Genomic DNA, 17,453 nt, shown 5'->3' on the forward strand with positions numbered 1-17,453 from the left:
AGGATGAATGTATTCATCATATCATACATCATTCATGAACCATACATCTTAGGATGCATATATTTTTCATAACTTATTAACATCATTAAAATCAATGTAAGGAATGAACAAGAGAAAACCAGATGTTAAGAGGAAGTGACCTTGGTCCTTACTCCCCCTGAGCCAACTGCTCTATTTATCAGCACTTAACATTTCAGCATTTACTGATGCTGAATGTGATTCCACAAATGACTTTAGGTGTGAACTATGCGATAGACTTCACACCCTCTTTTGGGAGATCTATATTCTAATCTCCCAGAAAGGTACCACTGAAATTTATACCATAGTTTTCCAAGGGTAACCTTGTAAAGATCCCTTACATGCCCCCCACTTTGTTGAACTATAGCTACAGGCTCAGGCCCAGCCAGTGTGGAGACTGTTGCAGTCATCCTGAATGCACTCACCAGGGTGACAATGGCACATTCGGCCGTCAGCTGAGCAGCACTAAACAGTGTTCGAACAAACCGGTATATCTGTTTCTGCTCTGGGTTATGTTTGTCATAATCTGGTGGCACTTCGGATTTCTGAGGAAGGAAATATTTTCAGATGATTGGTCACTCAATAGGAGCAAACAAAAAATAAACAATCTCATGAAATACACAGAGGAGATTACCGAAAGAGGATGAAGGTTTTCATCAAAAATATCTAAGAGCATCCTTCCATCTGGGTCCCTGGTGGGAAAAATAGTAGAAAAACAGAGTTTACTTTCTGCAAGAAAAAATATCATTAAAAATAAAACAAACACACATTTTGACTCAACTATTTCAAGAGACAGAAACAGTGCTAAATTTAAGAGATGCTTTTGGTTATTTGTGAATAATGAGTTGTTTCAAGTATTTTTGTTTAAAAAATACATGTACATATAGGTCATGAACTGAAACATTTAGGTAAATGAAGCAAATATTTATATTTTCTGAATTTTCAAATGAACCAAATATAAGCAAAAGACTTAAAGTTCCTTTAACGTCTTATTTCTTTTTCTTTTTTCTTTTTAACGTCTGAGCAAAGACTGACAGATCTAGGAAAGCCATTACCCTATGATGGTTGATGGGAAACAATTCCAGAATAACATTCATTGGGTCCTAGAGTTCAGTATAGGCAGTATTCACAACATGCAGTTTGGCAACTTCATTAAGTTTTCATAATTTTATGTTGAAAACACATTGAGTGAGTATGCACTCATTTAAAAATCTTTTCTTTCTTTCTTTCTTTTTTTTGGTGTGTGTGTGTGTGTGTGTGTGTGTGTGTGTGTGTGGTGATTAGAACCTAGGGTCTTGTGCCTGCAAGGCAAGCACTATACCAACTGAGCTATATGTCCAGCCCTTCACTTAATACTCTATAAACCTATAAAAGAATGAGTGGTTGTTACCAGGCTGGTAAATGCACAAGACCATCTAAAGTGCTGGTTTCACTATCTACACAGTGCCTCAGGCTGCTGGCCTCTGCAGGGACCACCTGCATCTCACCAGTGACAGCTCACTTCATCTGTTTTATGTAATTTGAGTTCTGCCTAAAATTTTTTCTTTAAAAACCAAATTTGGAAATCAGTGCTTATGGGTTACAACATATAATTACCATATTCTGTGCTTCCAATGTCAGTTAGGCTTACGAACATTAGAAGGCTACAGATCTGTCCCTAACACACATTCAGCATGTCAAATATGACAGTTTTTGGTTTATAAATTTACCATCTGTGTAAAAATAAAAAAGAAAGGGCTAACAAAATGGCTTAATTTCATTTCTGCATATGCATAATAGGCACTGTGTTAAACCCTGCATGTACCCACCTGCACCTGACAATATGAAAAGCATCATCAACTGAGACAGACTTCAGTGAAAGAAGGGTTCAACCTGATGGTGGAGTCTTGGAGCAGAAACAGCTCTTTCTGGGAGCAGCACCAGGCTCCGTACACTTCCAGCTATGAAGAACAAGCAACGTTCCATGCCTTCCTTATAGGTTTTTAAGACACAATGCCTGGCCTACCCACCCACCATTTCCTCAGGCAGTCAAGGGCCCTGTTCAATTTTCCTGATGAATGAGAGCTCCTGAAAAGTCATCTAGCACTCTAGAGAGACAGTCCCCAAAAGTAATTTAAAAAATGAAAACAAAAATTTGAAATACAAATGAAGATGAAGAACATGAGCTAACTCTGGGGAGAAAACTGTATCCTCTTGAGAAGTAGACTATTTCATGTATTCTAGTTGAACAGCACCATCTCTCTCAAGCTAACGGATCTACCACTAGCACGACAGGTGTTCAACATCATTTACTGAGGAGGTCTGCATACAGTTGTGCCTCCCCTTTCCCAAAGACTGCAGGTTCTACTCTGCAGGTTAATACTGCTTACTCATAAATGTTCACTTTTTCAAGTGAACTTCCTACACTTCCACTCACTTTTGGCCCAATTTATCACCAATAATCTAGAAGAGCAAAACAAATACAGTTCAAGGTGGTAGACTGTTTGGGTTCAATTCTGAATTGCCCAATTTACTAGCTGCATCATCTTAAACTCATTATTTAATTTCTCTGTGCCTCAACTTCCTTACTTATAAAACGGAGACACTACCAATATTACCTCTTGGAGTTAATAAAACTCTAAAATGACATAATACATATAAAACAGACAATAGTAGTTCGAATAAACACTTCATAAAATTGGTTCTTACTATTATCAATTATGGCTAACTAAATTTGGGATCCATCAAAGTCTAAGAACCAATAAATATGAACTATGAGTATAGCTCAGTGATATAGTGTGTGTGCCCATCCCTGAGTTCAATCCCCAGCACAGGGAATAAAAAACCAAGAACTGAGAAATCTCTTAAGAGATGCTAATGCAAAATTAGTTTGAAAGCACATCTGAGTTTCACTAATGATACTGCATTGTTATTGAACGCTTAAATGTTTAAAAAAAGTTTGACCTTCTATCATAGAAATAACAAGACAAAATTTACACTTCCAGTTATTCTACTTCAAGAATTCTAAGACTATTCCATTTGTTAAGTTCTTACATCCAAAATTCTCAAGCACCATATAGAACCATGATCACAATTACTATCTAGAAAATAAGTTACTCTAGAGAACACTTCCCCAGGTGTTTGCTTCAGTTTCCCAGAACACATTCAAGGGAAGCTCTTCCACACACCCTGCACTTCACCAGCTTCCCACAACTCTCCCTATTGAACAGGCTGAAGGTAATCTGCACCCACCAGCTGAGATCCATGCCTACCATATTGCTGCTCTGCTTGTTCCCAAACCAGTGCATACCAGTTGTACTTGCTATACTCTTATATGTAACTATTCCCTTAATCAATAAAATATGACTGCAGGAAGAGTGGCTTTATGCTTGTGCAAACTAAGAGGACACTTTAGGGAAACTCAATAAAAGAAAAATCACTGAAAATAAATTTGCTGTAGATTAGATGTGGTCAAAACCTAAAAGATTCTACGCTCAGAATGTTTTATGAATGTCTTTAAGGTTCTCACTTTCAAGAAAAAACAATTTGGAAAAGATAAATTATGAACAAGGCTAAAAGTCCCAAGCTTGAAGCAACAGTTTTTTGACATTTAATTTTTTTAAATTCACAAACATATGTGTTTTTACATGTTTAATGTTGAAATAAAATATTTAAGGTAGATTTTTATTTTATTCCCTATTTGAGCTGACTTTTTAATTTAACTGAATCACTGCCATACACTGTTATATCAGGACTCCTACAATTTATGCCTAAGCATACACCAAAATTTTCTTGACTGAATTCAAACTATAAATTTAGTTTTTTCATGTTAATGTTTATGGAAGAATTCTACATAATGCTTAAACATTATATAGAAAATAAAGAATGAAGAGGAAGCTGAATATTATCCAGTACTTTTGTTCCATTTTGCTGGTTTCAACCATAAACACCCATTTGGCTTCCTCTGATTCAGAAGTAGTTTAGTACTTACCTGCAAAGTTTTGGTAAATTATACTACTTTTAGAAATTCTATGAAAATATAAAATATAATATTCAAAGATTGAAGCAATTAGAACATAATAGGAAACAACAGGAAAAATATAATATATGTGTGATGCTTTTAGTACCAAGTTAATCATACACATACCTGTTTTTGATGTGGTAATATATTGCAAGAGCTACACTGTAAAATAAAAGAGAGGAATTCAACATTTCATCATTGTATTCAAGCTTTCAGGTATTATCTACTATCAGTCTGAACATCAGTATTTAAATTTAAATAAAAGCCCAACAACCCATCTGAATAATGCCATTTCATTCAGAATGCTGCTCAACAGAATGCACTCTTCAAATTAAATCAGTCTGGTACTCATCCCCAGAAACTGTTAAATCTTTTCTAGAAACAACAGAACTTCAAGTGACATTTAGAAACAAACTGCTCTATAAGAAATTTTAAGCTTTTCTCACTTGCAAAATACAGGAATTATGTAAAAGACAGGTGGTACAAATTAACATCTTTAGAAATCTCCAAGTTATTCTGTACTGAGGTTTAAAAAATTGGTACTTTCTTTATAACTACCAGAAAAATGTATCACCTACAGCAGTTTGCTATTTTTTCTCTTAAATCAATAACCTCTTAACAAACTACACATTTTATTCATTCACTTGCTAAAACGGCACTGTAACTTATTTGTAGCACTATCTTAAAATTGTACTCTAAAATTGAAAAGATGCAATTTAATAAATAATTGCATTCTCTTTTCCCTGAATTTTTCTCTTATAAAATGTTTTTTGACAATTAAATATATTATATTCATCATATAAATTTGTATTCAGCATGAAAATTTTGGAAACTATAAGGAAATATAATACAGAAAACTATAAGAAAAAATAATCCCTTCGCCCAAAGACAACTGCTATTAGCTTGAGAAATGTAGTTAGCTATTTATATGTATGTAAACAAAAAGTTTATTTTCCATTTTATCCTTTTCATGTTAAAATTTTTTCTAATCATTAAAATATTCTTCAAAACCATGATTTTGAATGGCTGATTATATTTCATAATGTACTTAACCATGCCCTCTACCATTATACATCTGTTTCTCATATTCATCAATTACAATTAACACCATAGTAAACATCCTCACAGATAAATATTTATGCAATCTGTGACTATATTATTTCACAAGAAAACATCCAGTAATTGGAATTCCTTGGTCTACAGTCATTTTAATAATTGTAGGACTCCCAATACATACTGCCAAATATCTTTGCAGAAAACCTATATCAACACACCTCCCCACAAGTGTTTGTTTTATCTCACACTTGTTGACCCTCACCTTGAATGTTTTGGAAAAAAATATCTCCAACTGGATAGGAAAACAGTATTTTGATCATATATTCAAGTTGGCAGAATTATTCATATGTGAGTGGTACAAAGGATTGAACCCAGGGCCGTGCACACGCTAAGCAAGTGCTCTAGCACTGAGCTGTACCGGAGCACTAGCCAATCTTTTGTAATTCCCTTTTTTATAAACTGTCAAGATTCTTCCACTCTTTCTGCTTTACTTTAAAATGTACGAAGGCAGTCAAAAATTGTCTTTCTAAAAAGTTTTAAAACTTTTTAGCTAAAAAGAGCTAATTGGCTACATCAACCAATATAGTTTTCTCAAAGTTATAGATTTTTCAAAGCTTGAAACTTCCAAGCAGGGAACCAACATGGAGAGATGACTGCAGAGCCACCAGCTCAGAGATTTGAATATACATCTTGAATTCCAAAGTGCTTAGCTGTTTATCTACAGCCCCAAATGATGATAGCTAATCGTGCTCTAACACAAAACTTATATTTTTCCAAATCTCATTCTAGATCTATTCATTCAAATGCTTTGAGTAAGTATTAAAAGTACTCATGAGAAAATGGTGTCTCTTTCTCATAACATCTCCAAAGCATTTAAGTTGATGAGGGAATTGTAATTGGTGTGAAAGAGCTTCAGAAGCTTAAAAAAAAAATAATGATTATTATTAGGTTCATAAAATGTTTTCACATATACTAATACCTCAGTCTTGTTATAGAAAATAGTGGATGTTACTGATCCTTTTTTTTTTTAAATGAAAAAACTCAGTTTCAGAGAATAGATGCTAAGATTTCTGACTTAAATAATGGTTTTGTGCCCTTCTGTTCTACTATGTTGCCTCTTGGGGGGTTGGGGAGATACTGCTTTATTCATTTAACAGTCACACTGGGAGAACTGCTTTTATAATCTGATGTCAGATTTAAATGGAATGTTATATGACTGGGTTTATTGTAGTGATTAGTTTAATATCTTTGATTGATTAGAAAGAAAATGTTTCTTGATCTTGCCTGCAAGGGAACATGACACAGGAGAAATATATCCATGGACTAATGTCAGACAAACTTGGGTTCAAAACCCAAGGGCTAATTTACTTCTCCAGGCTTTCATTTCCTCACCTATAAAAATTAGGACAATACAACCCACATTACAGAATTGTTATTATGATCAAATGAAATGAAATAAAACAAAACATATTAAAAGCATTATCTCAAATATAAATTCATAAAATGAAAAGTTTTTATTATCATTCTTCCCTTATCAAAAGGTCTCTGGTTTGTGCAGAATGGTGAAACTCCTTATGTCAGGACTCCAAATAAACTCCTTAGGTCATCTCCAAAGATAAGACTGGGCATTATTAAGGCCTAACATATCCTGAGGAAAGAGCTGTTCTGTAGGCCAATTTCCATTCAAGGTTATATCTTGGAAAGTGAGGACACTGTGCAGAGGATTCACGCATAGTATAGCCCTACAGACCAGTTTAGCTGGTCTTTCTAAATGATGCAATTGCTGGGAAAAAGGGCAGCCAGTGGACAACCAGGTCAGTCTCAAGACTATAGGCTTCATTCCAAATGACCAGCTTCAACAGCCTGGTCAGTTCTGCCACAGCCTCAGAAAATGGTGAGATTTCACTAGAATGGCCTGGAGCCAACCTGGGAAACAAAAGTACATTTAGACTAAAGGTTTTGCTCAGCTCCTTTTGCCATATAGAAAGGAAGAAATGCTATTTTCATTCCAAGAAAATAAAACAGATTTGTGATTGTTGGCATTGCCCTGCCTTATTTCTTTCCTAGAGCTAAGTTATCAGCAAACAATATGGCATTCCCAAGACCTCTTTAATCAAGAAGTTGTAGGTTCTATTAGCACAGAAGGGATTACAGTGGAGATGAAGGTGGCAGGTAATTATCTATTCTTTAACCCCCAGAGGCTAAAGGCCACAGACAACTTGGCTAGTTGTGTAAATGGGGCTCTCTACCACCCTATACTCTTCTTTGATCATAATGCCTATAACTGTTACAAAATTTGGTGCAGAAGAGTTGGCTGTGGAAGCATGGAGTGTAGTTGGCAAACTTTAAATTCATACCACAGCTGTTGGTATTTAGGGCAAAGACGGGCAAATCAAGTTCTCAAAATAAGAAATTATGCCTACAAAAATAATGAGATTGTTTGAGTGCCCAAACTTTTTATACTTTATGATGGTTATACCACCCTCAACTCTCCAACCTGAGCCTTATTAAAGTATGTAAATTGTTAATTTTTCCAATCCCCAATTTACAGATGGTTTGTCTTCCAAACATCAGTGAATGAACCAAAGGTTTGGAACTAAGAGCATACTCTCACAGAAACAAGGTCATAATTGGTGTGGGATGCAAGTTCAGCATACTGATGACCACAGTCAGAATGAACTACAGTATTAATGACTTTGTTATCAATTTTAATGTCAAAGACAGGGAGTAAGAGGGTCTTGAATTTAGGAAGGCAGAGAACGGAAAATAAGAGTTTTTTATTTGAGAAGTATAGAATAAGTTTTAAGCAAAACTGTAGATTGGGTTGGCATTCAGATCCTCTCCCTTCAGTGTGTCCCCTTCTTTGTACAGTATCAAAGGACTTGGCTGGAGAATTCAGCCAGATCTACTAACACCTGTTTATGTTTTTTACTCTTCAGCTCCTTAGCCATAAACAAAACAAGTGAGAGATGGTGGTTTTGCCAGAATAATTCTGATGGCACCACTTCAGTAAGGGCTCACCTACTCTGATCCCAAACATATATTTTAAGGATGCTTTTTAGAGAAACTGAACTACTGACTAAAGGAATTTCAAGTTTTGGAGGTGCAGAGATGTCTTTTGAGTCAGGGAAGTCACCGTTTCTACAGAGCCCTTGTCTCCAGTCACCTACTCCTAACTGTTCTTGCTTTCAGTTTCTTTTCCCTCTATTCATTAACCTGCAGTTAATGTTGGTGGGTGAGGGGAGGGCAACGGATCTCTTACACATCAGGAGTCCTCAACCTTCGCTGCCTATTATAATCTTCGTGGGAGGATGAAAAGTCTAGATACCCAGGCCACACTCCAGACTCCGGGATATGTACAGGACACATGGAAGGACATCAAATGTCAGTGTGCTTCTTAAGCTCCCAGTGCTGCCAAAGCTGGAACTAGTGACTCATTTACACACTTTTGTAACTTAGGTGCTTGCACTTTCCATACCTGAGGACTGAAATATAAATTGTCACCCAGTTTTCCCACCAGGTTCCCAAGTGTCCATGTTGAGAATTGAGTCAGATTTACTTAACAATCTCAAGAGCTCCCACTGACCACCATTCTCCTCTACTCTGCCTCACTTCCTGGGAAAAGGATCTCAGTATTACAGGAAGGTGGGCAGCTTTCATTCTGGACTCTTCAGAGCTTAAGCAGGAGCCCAGAGCCAAATGGTACACAGATTTTCAGGACTTCCCACTTCTCTCTCCCAAGTCCTAATCATTTAATCTAGAAAATACCTCCAAGAGGTACTATACTATTCATTTCCCAGTAGTAAGCTTCTGCTCAAGGGTAATGAGGGCTCTACCTTCTGTGTGCAAGGTCACACAGATAGCTTCACTGCATAGCTAGAATACGTCTCTTTCCAGCTTCAAGTGCTAACTGTTTGGGTTTATGCCCAGAATCCTTCTGGCAAAATCACCATCTCTCACTTGTTCTGGTTACGACCAAGGTGCTAAGGAGTAAAAACCATTTACCATGATTCTAAATGCTGGGGCAATGAGGGAAGAGGCTACATTTCCATTTACATCTTGGATGCATACAATCCTATAGGAGAGAAGGGAACTCTACATATAATCAGGCACCTTCACTCAGTGGTCTTGTCTTCCACCTCCCACCCGGACTGGACTCTGTCCATGGAAGATGCTTACAATCTTCACTGTCTAACAGAAGCTGTGATTGCACGTGTGGTCCCATTCAGAATAGGGCTTCTAAATCTGAAAATGTGGTCATGGAAATAGCACCCTTCGTATTTAGAAACTGCAACACTTACTCCATATGCTAACATGAATTGTTGTTAAATGCATACTTTCTTAAACAAGTAGAGAGAAAATATCCCAGATTTTTCACAGTTGGGCTGCTGAGTACAGACATCAAGTTATCTGCGGTACCTGCTAAAGGTGGTTGTTCTCACAATGCTCAATAAGGTGGAGATCTTATAGCAAAGACCAGTATTCCCCTGGTTCTTAATGAGAAAACCAAAGCTTCCAAAGGGAAAGGATGAGACCCAAAGACTCTACTTTCTCCCTCTTAAACTCCATTCAAAATAATAAACTAAAAAAAACCCACAGAGGACTGGGAATATAGCTCAGCTGGTAGAGTGCTTGGCTCATATGCAAAAGGCCCTGGGTTCGATCCCCAGCACCACAACACACACACACACACACACACACACACACACACACACACAGAAAGATTCTACTCAAATCCTTTCTCTTAGCGAAAGTCAGATCTCCCAGCTCTGGCCAAGTACATTCTCATTGTACCAGGTGGGCTTCCTACTACAGCCTTGATTTTAAATTGGGACTACAGGAGCCATGTTTTAGTTAGAAGGTAAAATATTAGCAAAGATATGCCAGGATAGCGTCAATCAAAATGAAAGGGTAAAAAGTATACACAAAAATTAAAAAATATATACTAGGTTATGTACGTTTAAAATAATTTAAAATGTTAACCTTTGATATAAATAGTAAATTAGCTTCTCCTCCCCAGCCAATCTCATTACTCCAGATCCCATAACCAACCAGCTTAGCCATCAAATTAAGAAATAGAAAGGCATTCAGTTAGGCAAAAATCTGTATACCCACCATTTAATTGTATACTTGAGGTTTGGTTGACTGACTGTGCTATCATCTAGGAAAATAGTAGAGCAGGAGCTGTATTTCCTTGTAATTTGTCCAGGAGGATGCTAGAAAACAACAGCAACAAGACAAAGATAATTACAGAGAGCTATAAATTCTTCCAAGGAATATCGCCCCCTATTAAATGAGATCAGAACACAGAGAAAGAATGTCTTAGTGAGAAATGTTACCACCAAAAACAGAACAAAAAAATTTGATTATAAATAAGTCTCCAACACCATTCCTAGCCCCAAACTTTCATGGGAGAACAGTAAACCTTTGCAATCAAAGAGTACCTTTCAGAGTCCATAAAATCATCTGCCTTGGGGCCTGAGTAAAACATGGAATACACTGCTTACTATGTTAATGAAAGCCCATAACTGAGGTGGCAACTTATTTTATGCACTAAGATCAAGACGAGAATCCACTGTTGGGGTATAGTTGACTTATGAGCCAAGGAAATGCAGTCAAGGTTGATTTAGAATTTCCTTGCTAATCCACTTAAATTTTAGCAAGTTACAAAGAAATGTATATCTTTGATAGGAACAAAATGCATTTTGAAGGAGGAAATTATTTGAAACTTTGGAAATACAACCAGCTTATAACCTGTAGATAGTAAAAAGTGGTTCTTTCACAAATGTACAAGTTTTGAGTTCTGCAGAGAATTTTAGAATGGAGAACTACTTCTGAATAGTAATGATACAGAAAACAATTTTTAAAACTGTTTATTGATTGCACCTACTTGAATGCTAAGTGGACTTTGGATAACAATTTGGGAAGTACAATTAGTAGACATCTATTCTTGATGAGAAAGAATCATGCAAACAATTTCCTCTTGCCTGATTCTATATTGATGTTGTCAAGTATCCTCAGGAGTCATAAAATCGCCTGCCTGGCTTGCCTACCTCCAGCAAAACCCTCAGTTCATGAATTTAGTAAAGAAAATCTTAAGATCAATTAAAGACCAAATGCCCTGGTTCCAAATGCCAAAATACTTTGACATTGCCATTTACTTCCTATTTAATAGGTTTTCTCTGTTAATAAAATTATGAAAATGTGCAGCAGCCTGAAAAATACATGAACAATATTATAATTTCCTCTCAAAACTAAATAATCAATGATAGTTACTATTTTGTATATCCAGTTCCTTAAAATACAGCTAGAGGGCACTGCATTACTGATGCATTATAACCCTGTGAACACTGGTTTTAACACAGGTCAGAAGGAAATAACCAGAGTCAGGAAATGGAAAAGATCAGGCTTATTCTCAGCTTCCCGCTTAAGCTTGCACTTTTATACATAATGAAAGGGCATGAAGAGAGTATAGACAGTTCAAATTATGACTTTAAATGTTAATTTTAACATGACATCTTTCATATCTATCAAATTAATCACAACATTCTCATTAAGACAATTCTAAAGAATTAATACAATTCTTCTTGCTTTAATTTCTTGATGCAATTACATAAGAAAAAAAATCAAATTCTAACAAAAGCTGTTAAAATGGGTGGCAAGCTTTAAAAATCTTAGGAAAATTTCTCCACAGAAACAAAATTTACTACAAACAATAATCCCCATAGATACAATGTTTGACACAAAAATCCAGTTATTAATTGATGTGTTTGTTAATGAATTTGTAGAAATATGGGATAATTTTAATAATCCCAACGATGAAGCAAAAAGACAGTATTTTATACTTTCATTTCTTGTGAGGTTTCAACTATTTCCTCTGATACAAATTCCTTTAACATTAAAATGTGATGGAACTTCAAAGAACAACCAGCTTCCCTAAGAAGACATAAGCCATGAAGTCAGAAGAAATAAGTGATTCACTTGGGTGAGCACAGTCTGCATCCTCATAATCTAAGAAATCAACATGTGACCTAAGGGGCAGAAACACCCCTCTACATGCACAGTCCTAAGGGTCAGAGGGTTAACTCAAACCAGTCACACCAAGGAACCCGCCCAGTTCCTGGCCTCAGAATCACCCAGTTGTTCAGTTTCTGCATCCCAAAAAAAGGGCTAACATAGCAAAGCCTTTATTTTCTAAGGAGACACCAACTCAGTTTTCAAACTATGTAACAGTTTCTAAATTTAATAAAACCATAAGGGTTAAGTTATAAAGTTTTCTGGTTTTCAGGGTGCCTCATCATGCACACAGCTTTGAAACTCTACAATGCAACAAGGAAGCATTATATGTTCACCAGGTGTACTGTAGTTGTTAAACTTTTTAAATTAGCACAGTGTGCTGGCTAGTGCTAGGTTTAGTCAAAATATTTTATTAACTCAGATGTCCCACGATACTGAAAAATCGGTATGCTTGTACGTATATGTGAAACACACTAAGACCCTCCCACTGATTTTCTAATCTTCGCTAGTAGAAACAAACAACAACAACAAAAACAATTAAAAAAACAAAACAAAACAAAACAAAAAAACAGCACTAAGATCACCAGAGAAAAGCACAGCACGGAAGGTGCTAAAGCCACAACTCTTTTGTGCGAATCTAACCCACTGTAACTACCTGTGTGAACTGGGCAAGCTACTTAGCCTCCCCTCTCTGCACCTAAGTTTCCTTACCTGTAGAAGAAAGAGAAAAATAATAGCCCCTTCTATTACCGTGAGGGGTCATTATGAGGAGCACCTGAGCTAATATTTGTATATACTCAGAGCAGGGCTGCAACATAGGTTATAGATATTACATCTGCACTTAATAAGTATGAAAAAATGTGTTAGTCATGTCAAAAAGAGTGATGGTAATGTTTTTATGACTAATGTAATCATGTGTTAGAATATAAAAAAAATTCCCAAGACAATGTTTTATCAGAAAAGAATGGGCATACCAATACAGAGATGTCTATAGATCTATAGATACAGAGATTTCCCCAAGAAGGACAATCATCTTAATGAGAGAAAAATATCACAGAGACAAACATAACCTCCACTTAGAAGGGGAACAGGAAACAGTCTGTGAGAAGACCAATTATGGATCTTTCTAAAGAAATTAAAAAGTTTATGTATTTGAAATAATGTATATTTTACAACTTAAATTATGAATATGTTGAATAATAGAATTTTAGAGCAACACTGAAACAAGATTTTTTAGCCTACTTATTTACATAATGTCTCTAATACAAAATAGTTTTATTATTTACATCAAGATCCCCTAATACATAAAAACTGTTGGACTATATATTTAGTTGCCCAAATAAAATTAGAAAAATATGAGCCATCAGTGTTCTGGGTTGCTTTACATCAATTTATTTACAGCATATAAACATACCCTGCACAGCACATAGAATTCCCATTCTACAGACAGTCAAAGGAGGTCAAAGAAATGAGGTAACATTTCTAAGATCAAATCTAAGACACCTGAGCTCAAAGCTTCATTCACCTCACTCCTTCCTAACTGTAGTTCTTCACGAGTCTGTGCTCTCCAAAACTTTCCATACCATACCCCCAAATGTCTTTGTCCTTCCCTGACCTCACTCATCCTTCAGAACTCAGTCCTTCCCCAAGATGTGTTCCACCACAGGACCCATCTGGGCTGTGGGTCCCTCCTGTGTGTTCTGTGTGCGCCCTGGCTTGCCCTCCACAGCACTGATCACATTCCACTGTCATTTTCTGCCCATTCATGTATGTTCTGCCTACGGCCTAGACTCTAATGGTCTTGGAGGTACAAAGTGGATAGCTTCCTTAAATCAGCAATTGAGGAAAAGATCCATCCCTGGGACTGATGTGCTCATACTCCTGCCACCAACCCAGCAAGTCTGCTTCCATGATGGCAGCAGGGTCCTCTGTGAGGTGGTGATGACAGCGTGGTTACAGCAGCCACAACACAGCAGAAAGTGTGAGTGTGTCAAACAGCTGGTACATAGGAGTTCACTGAAAAGGCCTGTGCCGTTGGGCTGTGAAATGCTGACATGCTCAGGCACACTGAAGTGCAACAGTGGCTGGCAGAACCAAGGAGCCAAAGGTAATGTGGTAAGACCCCATATACAGGCTGGGCAAGCATAGGGCTGGAGTCAGAGGGCCTAGTACCTAGGTTTAGTTCTGTCACTGATTAGCCATGTGAATTGGGCAAGTTACTCAAGCAGAACTCATATATGTTCTGGCTTGCTGGGGTTCATCCTAGTTTACCCTGTCTTCCTAGAACAGAAAGTAATAGCACACCCTTTCACATTCAAGTATCCTTGCTTGGGAAACAGAATACAAGGTCCCCTTAGGCTTAACCTCGTCAGTGTCCTCATTTGTGAAATAACAGAAATCAGAACCTACCCCTTACTATGATGCTGTGAAGACTACACAGGATAGTACTTATAAAATGCTCAGCACATACAGTGCTCAATAAACAAGGTTAGGCCACTGAGTAACACTCAAAAGAGTCTGTGTTTTAACGTGCCAGTTTCGGTAAATGAATGAAATGACCCAACTTCTTAGAGCTTGAGAAGACCAAATAAAAATTAAGCATCAAAAAATGAGGTAATATTATTAGAGGAAAGCAATTGGAAGGGCTAGGGATGTAGCTCAGTGGTAGGACACTTGCCTAGAATGTGCAAGGTACTGAGTTCCATCCCAAGCAATGCTAAAAAGAAAAATGAAAAGTGGTGAATTTTTTTTTTTTTGGAAGCGCTATTAGTGAAATCTCTAAAAACGAAAATTCCATAACTTTTTTTGTTTAATCCTAATTGTAAGGAAGCAATTTATGAGCTTCATAGAAGACACAGGATTCTATCTGCAGCTTCTTTGGAGCACAAATGAAATCTGCACTAGAGTTCTTTTATTAAGAACTAACTTAAGGGCTAAAGGTGCAGAACATCATAGGCAGAGCACAGGAGAAGTGGAGGAAGAGGCTGCTTCGCTCACCTTCTGCCACCTACTGAACACTCAATGTACAGTCTCCATGGAACCAAAAAAGGGACGTGTCTTTCCCTCATTTTACAAGAGTCTCTCTTTCTCATTCACATAGCTATTGTGGGGTAGAACTGAACTTGAGGACAGTCTGGCATTGTGAAGCCTACACAAACCCACTTATCAGAAAGGGCAGAAGCACTTAGAGTCAGGAGAATGTGCACCCTGTGGAAGCCTCTGGGTGAGCAGAGGAAGGCTCCTCATCATTCTCCTATACCACCAAGTGCCACACAGTCACAAAAAAGGAAAAAAAAATAGAAAAAGAAACTCATATCCTTGACCTCAAGATGTTAGTAAACTAATATTCCATGGAAAGTAAGAAAAGGAATAAGCAGCTTTTAGCAAGATCGTTTTTTAACAGCAAGGAAAGGCATAAAATAAAACAACAAAAACAAAAACACTGAGCCATGGAGCTAAGGAAAGAGGAAAACTAAACTAAAAATTGAGAAAATGCCATCCTGAGACAGAACTCTGTTCTACTGTGAGTCAAGCATGAGGAAACTACAGAGTAATTACACTCATAATTTACTTCAATCCCAAGTCAAGTCTCGGCTTCATGACGGCTCCAAGCATAACATGCATTACTTCTAGAATGAGAAGTAATTTTTCTCATCATAGTTCTGGCTACGAGGTAGAATCCAGAAATACAGTCGTCAAGGACTGGCAGGATAAGAGGCAGAGGGTTCGTGATGGCACTGAGGCTGCAGGCAACAGCTCCCAGCTGCCCGGTCCCTCAGGAAGCTTCCCCTCAAAGTCTGTTGCTGCCTCAGTGCTTCTGCAGCCATGGAAGAGGTTCATCAAAATAACATCGTCTACTATCTCATCAATTTCTGAATGCAATGGTCACATGTATTTTAAGTTATGGTTTTCAGGCCAGGGTGGGATGAGAAATAAGGTTAATCCTTAATGTTGGGGTAAGAAAGGGTAGATGTTTATCAAATCAGAGGTCTTAAAAAAAGTCACTGGTCTTAAAATTTACTTTGTAGAAAGACTCAAAAATGAGATAGATGTGCCTAAAATATAAAAAATACATGGATGAACCTTGAAGATACTATGTATGTAAGAAGCCAGTCACTAAAGGCCACATATTATGTGATTACACTTATATTAAACTTATGTGATTATATGATTACATTTATATAAAATATCCACACAGACAGAAAGTGATCACCAGGGTCTAAAAGGAGAGGAACAAGGAATGACTGTTAACGGGTACAAGATTTCTTTTTCAAATGATAATATTTCTAAAATTGGATATGGTGATAACTATGATTATACCATAATCACTGAATTGTATACTTTAAAAGGGTGGATTTTATATATCATTAAAGCTGATAAGTTTTTCAAAAAAGAAAAAAAAAATCAAAAGACCAAAAGATAAGAAAAAACCTTATGGGACCCTGGAATTAGAAATTTAAAGTACCACATTAATCTCCAGGATATATAAAAAACTCAAAAAACCTAACACCAAAAAAAAAAAAAAATCAATAAATGGTCACAGGAACTGAACAGACACTTCAAAGAAGAAGAAATACAATTGATCACAGAAAAAATAAATACAATCGAAAAACATTCAACATCTCTAGCAATTAGAGAAATGCAAATCAAAACTACACTGAGGGGCTGGGGTTGTGATTCAGTGGTAGAGCGTTAGTCTAGCATGTGTTAGGCACTGGGTTCGATTCTCAGCACTGCATATAAACAAACAAATAAAGTAAAGATCCATCAACAGCTAATAAAAAAAAATTTTAAAAAACCCTACACTGGGATTCCATCTCACTCCAGTCAGAATGGCAATTATCAAGAATAAAAGCAACATCCTGCTATCGTGTATAACTAATTAGAACAAATTTTTAAAAAAAATTTTTTAAAGAATAAAATCAACAATAAATGTTGGTGAGGATGTGGGAAAAAAAGATTCACTTATACATTGCTAGTGGGACTGCAGATTGATGCAACCACTCTGGAAAGCAGTATAGAGACTCATCAGAAAACGTGGAATGGAACCACCATTTGACCCAGTTATCCCACTCTCCTCGGTATATGCCCAAAGGACTTAAAAATCAAGCATACTACAGTGACACAGCCACATTAATGTCAGCTCAATTCACAATGGCTAAACTATGAAACCAACCTAGATGCCCTTCAACAAATGAATGGTTAAAGAAATTGTTTATATATATATATAATTGTTGAATAGACTGCTCATTCCTTTGGTTTGGAGCTCTGTACCTTCCTGTATCTCAATGACTCTTAAGTTTGGTCTCTTAATGTTATCCCATATTTCTTGGATGTTCTGCTCATGGTTTCTTAACAGTCT

At 36.8% G+C, this 17,453-nt stretch overlaps 1 protein-coding gene across 2 annotated transcripts in view; it reads right to left on the bottom strand.

Annotated features, from left to right (window-relative positions):
* Positions 1 to 17,453, bottom strand: part of Ccny (cyclin Y) — a 197,593-nt gene that overhangs the window by 32,827 nt on the left and 147,313 nt on the right. For both annotated transcript variants that reach the window (XM_048809068.1, XM_015483421.2), the window contains exons 4-7: positions 10,190 to 10,290; positions 4,145 to 4,180; positions 653 to 710; positions 444 to 563 (exon numbers count right to left, since the gene is read on the bottom strand). In XM_048809068.1, coding sequence (XP_048665025.1) covers positions 444 to 563; positions 653 to 710; positions 4,145 to 4,180; positions 10,190 to 10,290 — 315 coding nt within the window. The remainder of the gene's footprint in view (positions 1 to 443; positions 564 to 652; positions 711 to 4,144; positions 4,181 to 10,189; positions 10,291 to 17,453) is intronic.

The sequence above is a fragment of the Marmota marmota genome, unplaced genomic scaffold, assembly GCF_001458135.2.
Source record: "Marmota marmota marmota unplaced genomic scaffold, marMar, whole genome shotgun sequence".
NCBI classification, from domain to species: domain Eukaryota; kingdom Metazoa; phylum Chordata; class Mammalia; order Rodentia; family Sciuridae; genus Marmota; species Marmota marmota.